The sequence below is a fragment of the Microtus oregoni genome, unplaced genomic scaffold (genome assembly GCF_018167655.1).
Source record: "Microtus oregoni isolate MIOR12 unplaced genomic scaffold, Mior012 000019F_ref0000042, whole genome shotgun sequence".
NCBI classification, from domain to species: domain Eukaryota; kingdom Metazoa; phylum Chordata; class Mammalia; order Rodentia; family Cricetidae; genus Microtus; species Microtus oregoni.
In genome coordinates, this window is record NW_024543078.1 from 10604579 (window position 1) to 10625446 (window position 20868).

A 20868-nucleotide genomic window follows, 5' to 3' on the forward strand; every position below is an offset into this window, starting at 1 on the left:
ACATCACCCCCTCTCCCTGCCCTGCCAATGGGCAGTTCTAGACGAGCCCAGCCAGCCCCCATGAAGCCACCGCCCTGTCACTCTGCACTTTCTGCCAAGTGCTCGAGACTCTGGCACCCACTCTCTCACAGGTTAGCCGATACTGAGTGGGAACCCAGGCACCGGCAGTCCCCACCTCGCTGCATTCTTTGGGAGGGCAGAATGTTAAATACACTGAGGCAGGAGGATGGGAGATGCCCTTGTGATTCCCTCCTGCCAGCCACCAACTAGGAACCAGTTAACCCGAGTGCCCCCCACTTGTGCCCCTTGTCCTGTGGTGCCTAAGTGGTCACTTTTCGTCAAAGCATCCCAGCTGTGGGACCCCTTCTGCCCTCTGGGTGACAGCTGGGACAGGAACACTGGCTTTGAACTCACAATGCATTTGGTAACAACCATAACAGCTCAGGCCAAGAAAACCAAAACCAAACAGCACAAAACAAGACAGAACCAAAGACACTGCTTTGGGGAGAAGGGCGTCTGGTGAGGGGAGGCAGAGCGGGAGGAGGGCAATCAATCCCCCCCAAAAAACTAACAAAAAAAAGTATAAAAGAATAAGAAAAAGAAAGAAACCAAGAAAACAAACAAACAGAAGACAGACACTCCAACAGAAGGTCGGGGATCCAACAAAGTGACAGGAGTGGCATGCAGAGAATTTTTTTTTTACATTCTCCCAGCATGCATCAGGCCCAAGTTACCATGACGACAAGTGCAAAAAAAACTTAGCAACAACATTACCAAGGGATGCAGAGGCGACCACAATGCAAGCATCGCGTGTGCCGGCCGCGCCGGCGGCTGACATTACGTCTGTGTGTCTTTCTGGGTTGTTTGCTTTAGGCTTGGTACCTCATTCCACTTTATGTCTGTTTTGCTATTCATTTCCGTGTGCGTGTGTGCGTGTGTCTGCACAGCGTCTGCGTGTGTTTCTTGCATGTGTGAGCATGTGTCAGCTGTTAATAATTTTTTTTCAGAATGTAAAAATGTGGGTAAAGAAAGTAAAAAAGAAAAAAACCACACCAACCTTCTCGAAGCTCTGAGGGATGTAAAGGGGATTTGATGCGCACAATGACATGGGGAGAAGAGAAAAAATAGGGGAGATACAGAGAGTAAAAAGAGGACTTCCCACGGCTAAAGCTGCAATCGTTTGCTTTTTTTCTTTAAACCAAAAAAATAAAAAAAATTAAAATCGAAAAAGAAAAAAGAACATAAAGCTCCCTGTCTTGGCTCAGCCGAGCACAGCCAGCCGCCCTGACTTGCTCCCGGACCCTCACCTGCCCCCAGGGAGGGGCTCGGCGGGAACACACAGGGCCCTCCTCCCTCCTCACACCCTCAGCTAAGGGCTCCTCCCTCCCCACTCCACCCCTGCTGGCCCCTCTCTCCTGCACCCTACCAGACTCACAACCCCCATCCCCAGTGTCTACGAAGACACATGCAAGTTAGACGAAGGCCGGTCGCTGGAGTCCTGCGTGGACCGCAACTCACCCGGGTGCCATGGTGGTGGAAGATCAGACTGGCCCCCCTCCCACCCACTCCCACCCTCCCTCCACATGGCCTCCTGCTTGGAGCCAAGATGGAAAACCCACAGCCAGGACCCAAAGGAGTTGACTAGGGGCCGAGGAAGGCAAGGGCTGGAGGGAGAAGGGCAGCCTGCCGGCCTCCCTGGGTGGAGGGGATGAAGGCCAGGGGCGCTGCAGGGAAACTGAGGCTGGGGGAGGAAGGTGAGCAGGTCAACTGATACAAGCAGACGGGAGTCCCCGGTGCACCCGTGGGACGTGGAGGAGGGTGCATCACACCAAGGGTCCCGTAGGAAGTCTCCTGGGGGTGGAGGCATGGGGATGCGGCGGGCCAAGGCCCCAGGCTTCCAGCCACAACTGAGCGAGCCTGGGATTCTGAAACCTACATAGGGTTTCCAAGGGCCACACAAGCCACAAGCACAGGGGTGAGCTGTGGCCCTGGCCTCCCGCAGCCTGGATATAGTCCTTATAGAGCGAGCATTGGGTTCTGGGATGCCAGTGGGAGGACAGCTCGGAAACCCCATTCCCCACAGTTTTCGCTAGAGGACAATGGACGGGGCAGGGAAGCAGGGAGCCACGAGGCCACAGGTTCAGAGAAGCAAAGCCAGCAGGACACAGGAGGCACACACACCACACAAGCCAACTTGGGGGGTGGGAGCGTGGCGGGGAGGGGCAGTGGCCCTCAGGCTCCCCCAGCCCTGTAGGCCCGAGATTGGCCCCCCAGCCCCACACTGGTCCCACCCACCCTGCCATCAGTGTGACCCCAGAGGCCCACAGTACAGTGATTGTCACTCAAATGACCCCACGAGGTCAGGGCCTTCCTGCTCGGGTCGGCACAAGACAGGGGAGCCAGGAGGCCATGAGCCCAGGGTGGGATGGGACAGGGTGGGACGGTGGGTCCCTGCCTCTGCCTGGCGGAGTTCCCTACCTCGCACGTAGAGGTTGGCGGGTGATGAGTAGCGTACACCGGCGCTGTTGGTGGCCACGCACTCGTACTTGCCCTGGTCAGTCTCTTCGCTGCTCTCGATCTGCAGGGCACCTGTGGGGACAGGGGATGGGACCTCAGCCGTGATGGCCAGCATCAGATGGGGACGGGCCTGAGGAGCACCCCCACTACCACATCCGCATTTCCCACTGAAATGGCTCTACGGGGCACAGCATCACTGAGTGCCACTCCCAGGGGCATGGGGAGGAGGCAGAGGCCACTCCAGCCTCCTGTGGACCAACAGGCCATCCCAGACCTGCAGGTGGTGGCAGTGAACCCAGGCCCTCCCCCAACCCCAGGGCAGCCAGCGGAAAGGGACAGTCCTCTTCCTTCGGTGGAGGCTGACAGTCGCTGGGTGAAGAACCTCTGGGGCCAGAAGCACAGTGACCTGGGTCAAATCTCAAGTCTGAAGCCCAGGGCAGAGCGTAGAGACCTTAATAAGGCCCTACACCTCGGTCTCACTCCAGGTCCTGCGGCCCAGGGTGGCCTCTGAGCTGGTGGCGCACGCCCAAGGCAGAAGACCAGTCTGCGCTACAGGAGACCTCGTTCCAAAATCCAACAAAATCCAAAAGTCAAACACGGAGGAACCACTCACACCCACAGCGCCCTGAAGGAGGCCATGCTGCCCCCACGGACGTTTCAAATAAGCTAAAGCCGGGTATTGGGTATCCCGGACACAGAGAAGCCAGGAACACTTGAAATCTCAGCCTCAGTGAACAACTCAGCGTTTACAAATTAAAAACAGAAAGTGTGGTGGAGGCAGCCATGCCTGTCACCAAAGGCCTGCCTCAGATGCCTTATTTACAGCAGAGCAAAGGCGAGGGAGCCTGGCTCAGTATGCCAGATTACAGGTCTGCATCCAGGGAGCCTGGCTCAGTATGCCGGATTACAGGCCTGCATCCTGGCTCCTACAGAGCTTGACTGAGTGACAGCCATGTGAAAACCCTGGCTTCCTAAGCCTGGCTGCTCCAGACTTCCTGTTCATGATCTTTGGTTCTGCTGGTGGTACTCCAGTAGTGACAGGACCCAGAAGCCCCCATGTCCCCTCTCTGAGGTGGATGGCCACCATAGAAAGCTTCCTACTGACTTCAAGGCTACTGCATTAACCAGAGAGGGGAGGAAACCTGTTTGAGGTAGCATAGCAGGCCAGCACTGGGCCCCGGGAAAGTGGGGTATCAGACTTGCCCTTGAAGAGTTCCTTTCTCTACTCTCAGGCTGAACGCCCTAAATCTCAGAAGGGCTTTTGCAGTTATGGTAGATGGCTTTGAGAGTGATGGCTCAGCAGGGGTTCCGGGGGCCCAGGAGGCAGTGCCTGCCCCCGCAGCTGGACAGCTACATGGTTCCCTGCAGCCACACTCAGCCCAAGCCACAGAGAGACACAAACACCAGAGGGATGGGGACATGGCGGGTAGGAGGCTAGTGAGAGCTGAGGGCAGGCTGGTGAGGGGTGGACCTCTTACCTCGGATGGGGGTGCTTTCTGTAAGGGAAACAGAGAGACACATGTGAATGCCACAGGAGAGGGGGCGTAGGGCCAGGAGCCACGCCTGCCCCTTTGCCGGGCAGTGGAGCCGCAGCCAGGCTTCTGAGGGCTCCAGGCCCGGGCTGTGGGCCTTCCGGGCAGGCGCTTCCAGCAGGTGGCCTCCCCAGGTCTGGGTAGGGCCCCAGGGAAACTGCATCTCCTCCCTCGGGTTACTTTGGGGTTCCAGCAAGGGGTTGCTTTGAAATCCAAACGGGAAGGGGTGGGTAGCGGCAGGATCCCAGGAGTCTTGTTAGTGACTAGGGACTAGGGAGGGACAGGAGTTAGCACCAAGGGCTTGGGCACTGGTGTGGTGGGGTCAGGTGTCACCAAGGCTGAGAGGGAGACATGGGAAGGGAGCGGAGGGTGGAGTGGACCGTGCGGCCTCCTTCGACTCCAAAGGAAAAGAGGAAAAAGAGTTCTATGGGTTGGCCACGCCCAGGGAAGAGAAAGTTCCAGGCTGGGGGCGCCCCTGCAGCCTCTAATGCTGTTCCTTTGCTGGGCCAAAGCCAGCCGCAGCCATAAGAGCTCGCCCAGGCCCGCTGCATGGTTGGGTAAACTAAGGCCCAAGGCAGATAGTGCCGGTCTCAGGCAGCCTCCTGACAGAAGGCTTGACACCCTTTCTCACACCTTCTGAGCTGGACTTCACCGAACCCTCCCTGCTCTGTGTGGTTACTCCTCCCCCCCAATACACACATAGTGTCTGTGCAGCCCTGGCTGGCCTGGAACTCAATGCAATCCACCTGCCTCTCTCTCCTGTGTGCTAGGGTTAAAGGCATAACCATACCCCATGGAGACATCATACTCCCCTTGGGGTTCCCCACCTACTGTCAGTGGGAGCCGATGGGAACTTGCCAACTGTAGTGGGAGTCAGGAGTGGCCCTAAGGAAACTCTCTTTGCTTGGATTACAGCGGCAGGATATGGCACCAGGACGTTGCTCACTGCCAGTCCCGTAAGGGGAAAGGAACCCTGTTTCCTCTCCCTCCTTTATTTCGATGGTACTTGGTTTAAAGCTCGGGGCCCCGTGAATGCTTCTATCAGTCTCTCTAACTCTGGCAAGTTATCCCGGCAGCTGCTTCAGAATGAACGCTCCAGTCAGACTCAGCGTCTTCAGCATTAAACCCCAGCTCCACCAACTGGAACACTGGAGAAAGCTCAGAGCAGGGCTCGTGAGGTGTGAGATCCCCCAGCCTGGGGTTGGGGGCAGGAGAGGGCGTTAGTACACATGCCACACGCAGTGGGTCAGTTACTGTCACGGTGGCTGTTAGTGTGGGGGCAGGTGGCAGGGCCGTTAGTGGTTGGCGTGGCAGAGAAGTGAGGACTTACCAAAGCTCTCTGAGCGTTACACGGAGGAAGGAGAAGAGAGAAGAAGGTTAGGGTGGGCACTGGCATCTGAGGGGGAACACAGGGTGCAGGGCGTCACTGTGACCCTGGACTGTGGCCACATGATGGTCAGGAGGTGCCTCAGAGTGTGAGGGCTCCCCCGGAGTGTGAGCAGATGGTTGTGGCTGCCAGTGGGTAGCCGTCTCAGGGGACGTCGGGGTGGGGGGCAGAGTGGACGCCCTGGGACAAGGGTAACCTTGCGAGGGGGAGAGAGCGAGACTGTGACGAAGTTGGCATGGGGAGCTGGGGAGACCAGGAGATGGGGACACAGGGGGCACGTGAGCCAGTGGCTGGGGAGACCAGGAGATACAGGGGACACAGGGGACACGTGAGCCAGTGGCTGGGGAGACCAGGAGATACAGGGGACACAGGGGACACGTGAGCCAGTGGCTCACATGTGGCAGAGCCCAGCCACTGTACTTTGGTCACACAAAGGAGGCAGGGTGAGCCACTCAGGGAGTCGCGCATACACAGACACAGATGAGAGACAGGAAACAATGCCCCAGACGGACACACACCACTGTGAACCACCCAGCCTCACTGGTCCAAGGCCTGGCCTCCATCTCCAGCCTTCCCAGACCAGCAGGAACCATGACACTCATCCACGCGGCTTGCTTCTGACACCTTTTGCACAGAGGACACTCCGTCTGCCAGTAGCCCTCCATCTCCTCTGGGCTCCCTGCACCTGAGCCCCACCGACTGCTTGTCACTGTGAGTCTCTCTCCTGCCTGCCAGGGCTCTCCACTGCCTGACTGCCCACATGCTATTGGCACACCCTGCCTACTTGCCCGCAAGGTTGGTGCTCTGCAGCTGTCCGTAGACTACAGCCGTGCCCACCCACAATGCACACCATGGAGCCCTGCTCCCAGTGTGGACCTCTGTGGTGCCCTGTGGTCTGGGTGCTGGGCCTGAGCTCTACTCCTGGCCAGCTCTACATACACCATGTTCCAACCTCGGGTCACTGCCATCCATGTTGAGTGCCAGGTGGTCCCCCACCAGGCCCGAGGTGTGGGCCCTCCGCTACCCTCAATGGCACCTGTACCCCATATGCCCACCTGATCGAAGCTGCTTGATGCGGCCATTGCTGGCACTGGGGTCCACAGGCAGGAAGTCCTTGAACCAGGTGATCTCGGGGTCAGGGTTCCCGCTGGCGGCACAGAGCATGGTGGCTGTGCGTGTACGCTCCACAACTTTCAGCTGAGGGCCCATGTCAATGTTGGGGAAGCCAGGGGGCAGCTGGTCCTCTGGGGGTGTGCAGACCGGGAAGAGAAGGAGGGAATCTGGTTATTGCAGAAAACACCCTTAGGGTGGGCCCGAGGTGACCGCGGTCCCAGGCTGCCACCTTCCCACCACCCTCAATGGCTCACGCCCCCAGACCCCATGGCTGCTGTGGGCAGAGCTTGAAGGATCCCCACTACCTTGACTAACCTGGGCTAACGCTGCCTCTGGGAGGGCCCCAATGTTGTGTCTACAGCTAGATGGGGACACTGGGGACCGTGGAGGGGTGACACCAAGCCAGGCCACTTAGATTCCCAGCTGAGTCTGGGCCACCTGTTTCTGCATCCCCTCCTCCCAAACTCAACCCCATACTCTTGTCTCTGTTCAAACATCCCCTGGAACAAATGGATTTGTTCTAGACCCTCCCAGAACTTCTCAGAACCCAGACGTCTCCTCCAGAACATCAAACCCAGTTGCTGGGACATGAAGGTCACTGCAGAATCCCAGTTTGACACCAGATACCCAGAGTGGAGAGGTAAGAGCAACACGACCCTGACACCAGCCTGGGCCACCAGGAGAGCAGAGGGCAGAGACAACGTGGAGCCACCCCAGTCCCAGGGGTATCTGCTGCTCCCAGGGGATGCCGGGTAGAAATGAGATACTGCAAGGGGCCCATGCCACCCACGGACAAACAGGACACTGGAGCCAAAACAGGGTCACTAGACATGTCCCTCACTGCCTGTATTAAAAAATATGGGATGAGCTGGGGAGAAAGAGCTTGGGGCACTGTCTGTTGTGTTAACAGTGCACAGGGCTCAGCCTCTCCTGCAGGCGGCCCTGTCATCTGTAGCATGTTCCGGTCCGTGTTTGCAAAGGGAGTCACTTGGCTGAAGGTGTTTGGAAGGAAAGGCCTGAAGCCTCAGGAGCACTCGGGGTGCTGTGGGTGGAAGGGAAACAATGTCAGAAGGGATGGTGAGTACTGTGAAGGTGGCTGGGGACAGAAGTGGACAAGAAGCCACTGCCCTGGTAGGGAAAGCAACCCAAGATGTAGCTGGCTCCAAACAAACCCGAGGGGTCCCGTGCGTGTATGTGGGCTGCAGCGGTCGGCTGGGGTGCAGAGTTGGGGAGGGGCCTGCTTCCTGGTGTCCCCACATGCCACACTGTGCCCTACACCTCGGGTTTCACACACCCCGGGGCATAATCAGAGGGGAGGGAGGCAGGTGCAATGGCGTGGGCTCTGGTGTCTGTCCTGGGGCTCAGTGTGGGGAGCAGGCAATGGTCAAAGAACAAAGGGAGGCGGCTGGAGTGTCTGGAGGAGGCGAGAGATCTTTCCAGACTTGCAGAGAGGAGTGCCTGATGGAGGCAGGGTAAGTCCCAACTCCGGAAGTGCTGACCACCAGGCTGACACGGGGCGGGGCAGCAGGACAGCAGGAGGCTGTCTGCCGGGAAAGGTCAAGGCAAAAAACATCCCAAAGGGAGAAGGGAGAGGAGGGGCCCTGGGGTGTGGACTCCGCCCAGCTCCGCCCCTGCCAGCAGAGGTACTGAGGGGCCCCTTGTTAGAAATGACAGAATCCCCAGACTGCACAGTGCCCTGAGGTGGCCCAGAGCTCCCACCAATGCAACTGGCCCTGTGTCCCAGTTTCATGAGAGCCCTTGGGGACCTGCAATGCCCAGGGCTGATGTTCATGGCCACAGACTCAATGTCCCTAAGGAACAGATACCCAGTCCCTGCAGGTGCATCAACCCTGCCTGGTCACACAGCTCCAAAGTGACTGCCTTGGGGTCTGAACCCAGCCGTCTGGTGCCAGTATTACAGGAACATCTCAGTGTCCCTTAGACTGAACAGGGCACAGGCTGTAGGGCTTGTGTCTGTCCTGGTTTTGGGGAAGCGCCCTTTGCTATGTTCTTCTGTGAGGGCTGGCCCACTGGTGGCTCCAGGCAGACATGAGACCAGCTATGGCCATCTGATCCTGAGTGGCAGGGCACTTATGACCCAGGCTGCCGGGAAGCAGAGGTCGGACAGCACTGACTGAGCTAGTGCAGAGCCTGAAGCCCACCAACCGCAGACATTTTAAACCACACACACCACCGGTGCGGGCAGTGTTGGGGGACCGAGAAACCTTTGTCCTTAAAGCAACAGGCAATGAGGAGGGTTCCAGGCTTGGGAACAAAATCTGCAGTCTGCTCCTCCTCCCTGCACCCGGGGCTGGTACCTCGGAGAACAGTCAGCTTCGCGTGAACTGTGATTTCCCCCACCGAGTTCTGGGCCACGCACTCGTACACGTTCTCATCTCGGGGTGTCCGCAGCGGCTGGATCCTCAGCACTGCCCCGGAGCTCTCGTCAAAGTCGATGGTCTGCGGGGAGTGGGGATGATGGGGAGTAGGGGTGAGGACACGTGGGGGATGTCGGGGGACACAGCAGGAGTAGGGGTGAGGACATGTGGGGGACGTGGGAGGACACATGCAGGAGTAGGGGTGAGGACATGTGGGGGATGTGGGGGGACACATGGGGAGTAGGGGTGAGGACATGTGGGGGATGTGGGGGGACACATGGGGAGTAGGGGTGAGGACATGTGGGGGATGTGGGGGGACACATGCAGGAGTGGGGTGAGGACATGTGGGGGATGTGGGGGGACACATGCAGGAGTAGGGGTGAGGACATGTGGGGGGATCAGGGGTGAGGACATGTGGGGGATGTGGGGGGATACATGGGGAGTAGGGGTGAGGACATGTGGGGGATGTGGGGGGACACATGCAGGAGTAGGGATGAGGACACATGGGGGACACATGGGGAGTAGGGGTGAGGACACGTGGGGGGATCAGGGGTGAGGACACATGGGGGACACATGGGGAGTATGGGTTAGGACACGTGGGGGACACGTGGGGGGATCAGGGGTGAGGACACGTGGGGGGATCAGGGGTGAGGACACGTGGGGGACACATGCAGGAGTAGGGGTGAGGACACGTGGGGAATGTGGGGGGCAGGACACAGGACAGGGACACACATTTGGGGACACACCTCAGGGAATGGGACAAGTGAGTGGGTCCAGGGTGGGTTCCAGCCCAGCCAGGCTGTGCTGCTGGGGTAGGTACAGTAGCCACCTCAGACATATGGCATCCGGGAGCCAAGGGTGTCACATGTGTGTGGGTGGGGACACGCGAGTGCGCACACAAGATGCCACCCAGGATCAGTCACAAGAAGAAGAGCCGCGAGAGAAGCACACCTGACCACGCTGACTAAGTGCTGGGATGGAGCTGAGCCTGAAGCCCACATACTCCATCTTGACTACAGGGCATGGACCTGCCTGCAGATGTCTGGTCACGTGTGCTGCAGCTGTGAGCGCTTTCCTCCCAGGTCAGGGAAGGGAGGCCCTGCCCGAGGACACACAGCACCGAGTGGCAGACTAAGGAACTCTGTGGTGCTGGGGAGTGGGGTGCAGGACGGGAGATGTGGGCCCCACTGTGGAGGGGTGTGCTGGGCGGAGGGCACCCCACCCCAGTCCCAGCTCACCTCGAAGCGCTGTGAGTTCACTTTCTTGCCCTTCTTGTTCCAAGTCACCCGTGGCTTAGGGTCGCCCGTGGCCTGGCACACGAAGGAGGCCACACCTCCCGACACACCGATCTGGTCCTTGGGCTCTTTGATAAACCTGGGTGGTTCTGGGGGTTTAGCAAGGAGAAGGGAGGTCTGAAGGAGGGGAGGAAGCAAAGAAGCGAGGGTCTCCCCTACGCTCACACATGCACACCCTTTGGAGACTGGAGTTCCCACACTGAGCCCCTAGAGATGCCTCGGTAACCAGAGACCCTTTACACCTGGACTCGCCCCTAATATACAAAATGTGCCTTAATTCTTTAATGAGACTTGTGGGGAAACTGAGGCACCGGCGGAGGGAGGAAGGGTTCAAGGTGACCATGAGATGTGAGTGGACGGCTAGTGAGGTGGCCCAGCTGGTACAAGCACTTGCCACCAAACCCTCCAACGCCAGTTCACATGCCCTGTCAAGCCCACGTACACACAGTAATTAACATGTAAACGGGCATCCAAATAGAAATACAAAAAATAAAAAGACCAAAGTCGGTATTTGAACTCAGAGCCCTGGAGAGTGGTGTGAGCCGGGGACACAGGCCTGATGACAGCCTCATGGGGACTTGGAGGAAGGCTGGGAGTCCAGCTCTGATGCTCGCCTGGGGATCTGAGGTGGGGAAGACTCTGCCAGGCTTCTCTTTCATTGACTGTTTGGTAGCAGCCCGGCCCAGCCCAGGACTGGATGCAGAGCGTTAATCACAGCTGAGCTGCAATCTCCTCCCCAGAAATCCCCACAGCAAAGCTGGGACACAACCTAAGCACCCAACAAAAGGGGAACAGGTAAAGGCGTAGGGTAGGGTGTGTGTGTGTGTGTGTGCTTCAGGAGGAGGTAGAGGGAGCACAATGACCTTCCCCACAGACCTCAGCTTCTTCCATTCATGGGTTACATGAGCTGTCAACAGGAGTGGCTGCTATGGGGACTGACCAGCCTCCCCTCCCCCTGCAAGAGGCCTCCTCCTGAACTCAAAGCCCCCAGGGTCCAGGCTGCTGTATGTGGTGTGTCCCCGTTACAGATTTGGGGGTACTAATGGGTTTCCCAAGGTTCCCCAGAGAACTCAGAAATGACAACCCTCGGCCCACATCAGGTCCAGGCCCTGAGGTGACTTCATCCAAGGCTGGGGAGAGTCACTCCAGCTGGGTGGGACCGCCCCCAGAGGTGAACACGCCCCTCATGTCCTCCAATCCAGTCAGCCCTGTGGAGCTGCCCCCTACTGACCCCTCAGTGAGCCCACATTTCAACAGCACCTCTCTTTCCTTTCGTGGCCCCCACAGTGACCTCTAAGAACATGGGCCCCTGCCCCTCTCCCCGCTGGCCCCTGGTGCTGAGCAGACGTCCATTAGTCCATCCAGCTCTGGGCCCTGAGCCAACCCTGCAGAGGCTGCTCCACCGGCTGCAGTAGACAGAATTTTCTGGTTCCTGCCATCTCCCCTTGGCACGCACACACCCGTTTTCCAAAAAGGAAAATCACCTTGGTCCTGCGAGGGTGGACGCTCTCTAAGGGACTAAGTCCCCTCAGCACCGAGCCTGGATGGGCTCACCGAATTCTTACACTCATTTGTATAAAGGCCTAGAGGGGATACGTGGTCCCCAGCTCATGCTGGGCAGTCAGGGTCTAACCTGGCCCCACAGGGCTCCATGTCTGGGACAATGCCTCACATATAAAGGGGTCATGCTTCCCCAGCCCCATCCTTAGAAGAAACTGAAGTCCACAATGGAGGTCGCATCTTACAGAAGCTGACAAAACTGTGGCGTGGCTCAGCTTTTCCACTTCAGCCCATGTGAGAGTCAAGGCTAGGGCTGGGATATCTAGGGACATCTGTCCTAGCTCCCTCATGCCTGTCCCACCCACCTACCACCCCCAGCAGCCTGGGAGGGTCCCCAGGACCCAGAACTGTTTCTATATCAGAAATTGACCGTCTGAGCACCGAGGTGGCCGTATAACCATCTAGGCTCCGGGTGAAGGGCTTCCAGCTGGACAGAACCATGTTCTGGGCTCTGGACAGCACAGCCTTGGAGACCAGACCTGGCTTGCATCTGTCACTCACTGGCCACAACACAAGCACCTAAGCCTAAGCTGGGACTCCTGTCCAGAAGCACCGCCCCCTCAGCACGTCCTGGACCAGCTATCTGGGTCCCAGGTTCCCATCCTCTACAACTGCATCCCCAGCTCTGCCCCCTCCCTACTTCCTATGTGGAGAGGGGTTTGGCCTGCCCTTACCCTCCAAGGCCCCTTGGGTAAGGGGTCTCCTACGCAATGATGGATCTTGGTGCCAAGCCCAAACTGAGGTTCCGTATATATCTCAACAATATGGAAACTATGGCTCTGCCTTTGTCTGAAGCACACCAGTCTCCCCTTTAAAGAATTTATTTTCCTATGTGCACATGCAGCACCCTTGGGAGCCAGAAGGGGGAGGTCAGAGCCTGGAGCAGGAGTCACAGTGCCTAGGTGGTGCTGAGAATTGAACCCCGGTTCTCTGAAGAGCAGTTGGTGCTCTAACCGCTGAGCCATCTCTCCCAATCCCTTTTGGGTTTGTTTTGGTTCTTTTAGACAGCGTCTCACTAATCAGCCAGGGTTGACCTCAAACTCACAGAGATTCACCAGCCTCTGCCTCCCTCCCAAGTACTGGGATTAAAGGCGGGCGCCACCACCCCAGACCAACAGCACTTTTTATTTCCAGACTTTTCGTGGTCAGTCAACTCCCCCAGGAATGTCAGCAGACTCTTATATACCGACAAAACCCTGGCCTCCAGGCCCTCTCTCCCGAGAGCCTGTCTCAGCTCCTCCTGGCTGGACATGACCTGACACTGTGCAGTGGACAATGAGAGTCACCTCACTGTTACCGTGCGCCACCTTGCTGTCTCCAGCCATTCACACATCTAGGCACCAGGCCTCAAGTGTGGGAGCTCTGTTTGGGCCGCACCAGGAGGCGGTGGGCTGGGGAGCTGCAAGCACACACGCCGTGGACCAGACGCATAGGCAGGTCCACCCCACTCCAGCCGGGCTTCTTACCTTCAGCGGTGCATCCTCTGGCCAGCAGTATGAGGAAGAGCCCTAAGGGACCCACCACAGACGCCACGCTGGGACTCCAGGTGGACGCCATGCTTGGCAGTGGCCTCTGGCCTCTGCCCCGGTGGGGGACAGCGCCCCCGCCCCTCACGGGGAGGCCTCGAGCTGAGGTGTCCAGAGGGGCAGCAACTGTGGAGACAACAGAGTGGCAGTGAGGGAATGGGCTTCCCTGCAGGGGGCGCTGGACGAGGGAGCCACACCCAGGGACCCACATGTGGGGTTTCTAGAGACCCTATCTCCTGTAGCCCAGGCTGTCGTCCTGGCCCATGCTGTCCTCCTGTAGCCCAGGCTGTCCTCCTGGCCCAGGCTATCCTCCAATTTGCTATTCAGCCAATGACCTTGAATCTCGAACCTTTTACCTTCCGCTCACCAGTTCCCTGGTGCTGGGGTGAAGATTCTGCAGGTGCCTCCACCCACACACTGAGCCCCATCCAACAATGAACCCGCTAAGCTTGGACCTTGACCTTCTGGCCTCTAGAGGCCAGTGTGGACGAAGTCTCCACCCCCCAGCTGAACCCCATTACCTGCCTCAACAACCACTACCCTGACAGGCCACAGCTTCCAGGGCCTCCAGGACAGCTGATGCTGCCTCTCCCCAACCAGTGAGTCTCAGCTCATCAAAGCACACCACTGTCCAGCTCGGAAACAGCAGATATGGTGCCATGGCATTTACCCAGCATCTTGCACCGGCGCCAGTCTCTATCTAGCTCACCCACAAGTACCTAAGTTCCCCGGGGCAGCATCCCTCAGGCACTCCTCGAACCCAGAACCAGCTGTGCCCCGGCATCCTGAAGTTCACAGTCTACCTCGAGCTAAGGCAGTGGGGAAGAAAGGCCAAGGAGAGGCCAGAGAGTGTGACCAGCACACCCCAGGAGGGCCCAGGCTGTGGCCTTGGGGAAGAGAGAGGCATATAATGACAGGTGACCCTGTGATTCTGTCTCCCAAAATACCCAGCTGTGGTTGCCTCACCCAGCCCCGAAGGAGGGCAGGGCCTGCAGTGGCCAGTTCATGGCCTAGTGTGAGCCAGGAGGGCATGGATGGAGGAAGGCAAGGGGGATACGTATACACAGTCAGACCACAGTCACAGGGCCAGTAGACAGTAGACAGACCCAGGGAACACAGTCAGATGGCGGGCAGACCTGGACATAGTCAGGCCGTAGTGGACACACAGATACATCTAACTGACTCTCACAGGCAGGCTGCCAAGATGAGAATGTCCCCACTTCTGTACCAGTCAGACTGCACACGACACCCATGGACCCAATCTACTGACAACCAGGTGGACAGATAAAGCCCCAAATCAGCCTCTCACCTGGGACCCACCCTGTAGCCCCGTGCCAGCTAAGGGCAGGCTGCCCATGCCAGCCTCACCCAAGGAGCCCGTGCATGGCTACAGCAAGAACAGGAGTAGTCAGGATAAAGCCTGGGAAAGCTCCTGGGGTTCACTGAGAAGCCATGCAAGCCCACAGCCCAGGATTTGTAGTGATGTCCCCAAGGTGACGCCACTCTGGCCTGTCAGGGTCCCGGCTATGTGGCTTTGTGTCACATAGCGATGCAGTGGGGTCTAAGGGACACAGGCAGAGGGGATGGGAGGGCACCCCCACATTCGCTCGAGGCATGATGGGACGTGGGGTGGAGGTGGAAAAAGAGCAACTGAGGAAGTCCACACACCATCCCATGTAGATAGAAAATTCAAGAGTCTGTCACACCTCATTGTCCTTGAGGGTTTTCGGGGTGAGGACGAGGATGCTGTGTCACCCTAACTTGGTCCATCCTGCCCCAGGGTCTTTGTGTACACAACTGGATATAACATCATCAATCATTATCAGCTGGGGAAACTGAGGCTCAGGGAGGCATTAGGGCTCCTCCAGGCTGCCTCAGCTGGAGCCTGGGAGGCATCTGGACTGAGTCTTGCCAGCCAGCCACCTCTGGGGGCTTCCACACTGCACCCCCAGGGAATGAGCAGGCGCCAGGCTGCAGGTCACGCGGGCCTGGAGCCAGCTTTCTGTGCCCACGCGGCCCAGGAGCATAAAAGGGTGATTATAACCCAGGCTGCGCAACACACAGGCTCTGGGTCCCCCGCACAAGGGGCGTCTCCTGGAGCCCAGACAGGCCTTCCTAAGCCCTGGAGGACACCGGAAGCTGGAGTCCCAGACAGTCCCATGACTATCATGCCCCATCCCTGGGTCAGAGACTCCAGGGTGTGGAGGTGTCCCCCCAGATCAATGGGGTGTCAGCCAAGAGGGACTTAGAGTAGAACCCTCTCGGCCAGGAGCAAAGTGCCCAGAGGGCACTACTTCTCCAGCCAACTGGTCCCTCAGGCCGGCACCACCAATCCCCAGCCCAGAGCTGGCTTTAATTACTACAGATCTATTGAGGGGTGGACATCAAGGCCAGGAGTGGGTGGGAGCTGCCTGAGCGCCAAGCCCGACCCCAAAGAACAGCTGATCACACCTATTGGTCAAGGAAACCGAGGCTCGAAGAGGGGGTTGCTGTGCCCAAAGGGCCAAGATGGAGTGGTCAACCTTCCTTGGCTGCCACCAACCTCGGCGCTGAGGAAGGTACTCGGGCTGCTGGCTTGACCTGCACTCTCTCCCAACTACCCATGATTCAGAGCGTTGAGCCTCTACCAGATGCCCCTCTCACGTCCTTCAAGCTCTAAGACACCCCACCCCCCTATCGGGGCTGGGACTCAATTCCTCTCTAGAATCCTCCGTGTCTCCCACCTACATCCACCATGATTCCTTGCCTGAGTCCGTCCTGATGTTGCATGCTGTCCCTTGCAAGGGGCACACCCTTCCCCGTTCCCCATCGAACACCAGCCCTACATCCCTCCAGATTCCCCAGGTGGAATCCCAAAAACACTGTCGGGGTACAGTCCCAAATATACTTTCCCAGCCCCGCCCCCACTCCCTCCTTAAGAATTAAAGAATTAAAACGAAAGTCGCACGCATCGACGCCTACGCATACCTGAACCTCGCTGGGTGCTTTAATCCACTACACCCCTCTGCGCTAGAAGGGGAAACTGAGGCTGCAGAGCCGAGCTCTGCAGAGCAGACAGGAGGAGACAAGAGTGAGATGGACGTCTGCTGAGGACCTGGGGACCGGAAAGGCCCAGGCGTGAAGTTGTGGGGTGAGCGGTGGGGGTGGCCCGGGCCCCTTTTAGTCCCAGGACCCTCGAAGTGCGCGGGGGTCGGGGGTGCAGGCAGCCCTGGGGCTGGTGAGCGGGAAAGTTTCTGTGCTCCGAGCGCCCCTCCCCCTCCTGATAACTCCGCGGTCCGCGGGCTCCGCCCCCATGTGGAGGAGGGGACCGCGGAGCATAACGGTCCCGAGCTCAGCCAAGTTAGGGGCGCCGGCAGGGTACGCGCGGGACCGAGGGGACCCGAGTGGCTCCGATCGCGCCCGAGCGTCCCCGATCGCGCCCGAGCGTTCCCGAGGTCTGGGGCGCAGGGACGCGGGGGTCCCCAGGCTCTTTGGAGGATACCGGGACCGTGACAAAAGCCGGGCAGGAAGGCGGCCTGTCCGAGCGACTCACCGCGGCTGCGAGGTCCTGGCTGGCCGCTCGCCGCACAGTCCGTCCGACAGCGCCCGCACAGCTTAGCGCGGAGACTTGGCGCAGGCAGCGGAGCGGCCGATGGGCAGGGGGCGGAGCCTGGACTTCGGGGGCGGGGCCCTGAGGCTCCGAGGAAGGAACAGGAGGCGGGGCTTCCAAGAAAACCGGGCTAGGGGGCGGGGCCTCGCAGTGGCAGACTGAGGGCAGACTCAGGAGAGGGCGGAGCTTCACGATGACAGGCGGAGGGCGAAAGCAGGAGGGCGGGGCTGAGGAGACCCCCCCCCCAAGACCTCCCAGGGGCGGAGACGCTGATGGAGTTGAGACTAGCTGGCTGGGGGCCTGACTTCTTCCAAACCGGAGGCGTGGACTGCCGGGCTCCACGGGGCGGTGCCTTGGTGGGCGTGGCTCTCTGAAGCCGGGCTAGAGGCGTGGTCCCGGAGGCCTGGCTCCGCGGCAGGACACGCCCCGTCTCCTGAGGGAGGGGCGGGACAGGCCGGAAGTGAGGCGGAGTGACCCCCCGAGCCTCAGTGTGTGTGTGGGGGGGATGGCCATAACTGATACCCCAGACTCGGTTTACAGCGGCACCATCGCCATAGCAACAGATGCAGGCAGGGCCGGGGATGGTCCAGGAGCCCCAAACCAGCTCAGGCTTCTGGTCCCCTCACCCTGGGTTTCCCTGGAGTCTTAGGGGCTGTGAAGCGCGGACCCGGGGGCCAAAGCTCCCACCCAACTGCACGCCAGATTGGAAACAGATGCTGCTTCCCACACCCTCCGCACACAGACCTGGTTGAGGCTTGGGGTCCGCGCAAGGGACTCAGTGCTCTCACCCCTCCCCCATGTCCCAAAGAGCAGGCCAGGCGACCCCCACACAACAGAACGGCTCACCACGTACTGAAAGGCCCTACAATAATCACGGACACAGCAAGGCTGGAGGCCCCTGATACCCAGTTGGTGACCTATAGATGACAACCCGGAGCCAGATGCCTGTCCCGTCGGCCATATAGCAAGTGTGAGGCCGGCCTGTTCCCAAAATCAACAAAATGCCTGTCTGGCGGGGCTCAGGCATGCAAAGGCCCAGGCAACCCGCAGCATGTGCTAGGATGTCTACCTGCCCAAGCCCCTTGGGCTGTGCAGTGCAGATAGGGAGGAGCCTCTGGGCTGCCCAGCATACAGCCGACAGTATCCAAGGGCTAGAGGCTTGCTCCCAGTCAGCCTGGATTTTTTTTTTTTCTTTTCTTCAAGCATTGGAACTGATATCCTACCCCTTTCACCATGGTAACCACACTGGGCTGGGACACAGCCACCACCATGGGAGTCAGGGAAATCTGGGCCAGGTGTCCTTCTGCACTGGACAATACAATCTGTAGAACCCCAAGCACCTTGACACAGTGCTGACGGCACATAGATCAACAGCTGTTCACAGGACACGCCTATATCAGAAGTGTCCTCAGATGGAGCAGCTGGGATCTGCCATTACCCCCACTCCCACCCCATCGGCACAGAGCAGGTCACCCAGGAAGCTCTCAGCAAAGAGCCACCTGGCTCCACTCCAGTCAGGGGTGTCTCTTGTAAAACAGTTTCTGCTAGTCTACTGTAGAGAGCCAATCACATTAGAGACCAGGAGGTGACAGGAAATGGGGGGAACGATGTGGATAAATGAGGGGCTATGAGGCAATGGGATCCTTATGGAAAGGCAAGGGAGCAAAAGAACATTCCAACACTGCAGCTGTGCGAAGGCCCTGGGGCAGAGGACGCGGCCGTGCAAAGGCCTTGGGGTAGTACCGATCTTGCCACATGGCTGGAGCAAAAGGCAGGGAAGTAGAAGGCAAAAGCAGGAAAGCTCCGAGCAGGGCTCCGTGGGCTTTAACCCTGAGGGAGGTGGGAGCCACAGAGTTGTGGGCAGGAGGGATGAGACTAGAGTTTGAATCAGGTGCCCAGGATGGAGGACACAGGCTGATCCAGGTACAGGCAGGGGAGGGGGATTCTGGGTAGAGAGTTTCCTAGGGACGGGTTATTAGGCTAGGAAAAGTCCAGTGCCAACATCCAGGCCCCCTGAAGGTGAGCACTCAAGGGGTGTCCTTGAGCATCAACCCAGTGGTTCTGGAACCTGCTGTCACCACATCCTCCATCACCACCAAGATGCAGCCACCCTTGGGGAACAGACATGGGGAAGGCTCGCGTCAGCGGCTCCTGCAGCTGGGATGTTGGGGGGGGGTAATTTTTGTTTTTTCAAAATAACTTTTCTTCTAATTATGAAACAGTCCCGTGCAGGAAAAAAAAAATCCGCAGACGTCCGCAGAAAAGGGGAAAATAAAAGTTACCCAGAATGCCACAGAGCCAGGGCAGAAACAGTGTGCTGGACTGCGACTATTCATTCAATCTTTCCTGGGAACACAAACTGAGGACCTACTATGTGCAGGGCTGCTGGGGACAGGGTGGAGGTTGGGCCTGGAGCAGCCCCACCACAGGCAGGAGATGAGGCTCTGGAGTCGGGTAACACTGGGTCCCCTTGGCTGGGTGAAGTCACCAAGTGAGACCTAGAAACATCCCACAGGAGGAACAGCACTCCAAAGCCCCAGAGGCCAGCCACTTCCGTCCAGGCCTGTCTGTGCTGGGTTGCGTCCTATTAACTATGTACCCCAGGCTGGTTCTGAACTTGCGGCAATACTCCGGCAATCCTCAGCTTTTTACAAGTATTGAGACGACAGATCTCAACCACATTGGGGTTTGCCCTCCTGAGACCACGTGCTGGCATGTGTCCCGGGTATAGTAGAGGGCCCCATGATACACACGGCCAGGTTCACTATGGAGTTCCGGGACGTCTGATGATGGGGTGACCCATGTGACTCTGCTTCTGAATGGGGTCTGCAGGCAACACCGCTCCTTGTGGCTGGGCAGGACCCGACCCATCATCACCCAACACCACACCTGGGGCAGCGGTTTCCAAGGAACCGCTTGGTTGGTACAGCTTCCTCCTAGAATGTGTGACCTAGGGCAGGAGCATGTGCCAACAGGCTTGGGAGCCCATCCCGCCAATGCTCACAGCCTGCGGGCACAATGGCTGCTTGTCAGCAATTGTTACCTGCTAGGTCCGCCCACCCATGGGCGCCATGGGTTTCTTTCCTTTGGGATAAATCCAAAAGGCTTTCAGGTTTGGTTAGGTGCAGTGACGCTGTTCCTCCCTGCCTCCCTCCTCCCTCTCTGCTCCTCTCTTTTTCCTTCCTCTCTGCCATCCTCCTCCCTTTCTGCTCCTCCCAGCTTCCTCCTCCCTCTCTGCTCCTCCCTGCTTCCTCCCTCTCTGCTTCTCCCTGCCTCCCTCCTCCTCCTCCTCTGCTCTTCCCTGCCTTCCTCCTACTTCTCTGCTCCTCCCTGCTTCCTCCTCCCTCTCTGCTCCTCCCTGCTTCCTCCTCCCTCTCTGCTCCTCCCTGCCTCTCTCCTCCCCCTCTGCTCCTCCCTGCTTCCTCTTCCCTCTCTGCTCCTCCCTGCCTCCCTCCTCCCCCTCTGCTCCTCCCTGCTTCCTCTTCCCTCTCTGCTCCTCCCTGCCTCCCTCCTCCCCCTCTGCTCCTCCCTGCTTCTTCCTCCCTCTCTGCTCCTTCCTGCTTTTTTCCTTCTGCTTCTTCCTGCCTCCCTCCTCCCTCCCTCCCTGCTCCTCCCTGCCTTCCTCCTCCTTCTCTGCTCCTCCCTGCCTTCCTCCTCCTCCTCTGCTCCTCCCTGCCTTCCTCCTCCTTCTCTGCTCCTCCCTGCCTTCCTCCTCCTCTGCTCCTCCCTGCCTTCCTCCTCCTCTGCTCCTCTCTGCCTTCCTCCTTCTCTGCTCCTCCCTGCCTTCCTCCTCCTCCTCTGCTCTTCCCTGCCTTCCTCCTCCTCCTCCTCTGCTCCTCCCTGCCTTCCTCCTCCTTCTCTGCTCCTCCCTGCCTTCCTCCTTCTCTGCTCCTCTCTGCCTTCCTCCTTCTCTGCTCCTCCCTGCCTTCCTCCTCCTCCTCTGCTCCTCCCTGCCTTCCTCCTCCTCCTCT

At 58.8% G+C, this 20868-nt stretch overlaps 1 protein-coding gene across 9 annotated transcripts in view; it reads right to left on the reverse strand.

Annotated features, from left to right (window-relative positions):
* Positions 1 to 20868, reverse strand: part of Ptprs (protein tyrosine phosphatase receptor type S) — a 61268-nt gene that overhangs the window by 28103 nt on the left and 12297 nt on the right. For 4 of the 9 annotated variants that reach the window (XM_041669336.1, XM_041669334.1, XM_041669332.1 and 1 more), the window contains exons 2-6: positions 13249 to 13434; positions 10166 to 10311; positions 8868 to 9009; positions 6492 to 6680; positions 2479 to 2589 (exon numbers count right to left, since the gene is read on the reverse strand). In XM_041669336.1, coding sequence (XP_041525270.1) covers positions 2479 to 2589; positions 6492 to 6680; positions 8868 to 9009; positions 10166 to 10311; positions 13249 to 13339 — 679 coding nt within the window. In that variant the 5' untranslated portion in view covers positions 13340 to 13434. Of the gene's footprint in view, positions 1 to 1057; positions 1070 to 2478; positions 2590 to 6491; positions 6681 to 8867; positions 9010 to 10165; positions 10312 to 13248; positions 13435 to 16840; positions 16959 to 20868 lie in introns of those variants that run through there. The other 5 variants (XM_041669335.1, XM_041669333.1, XM_041669329.1 and 2 more) reach the window with 3 other exon arrangements.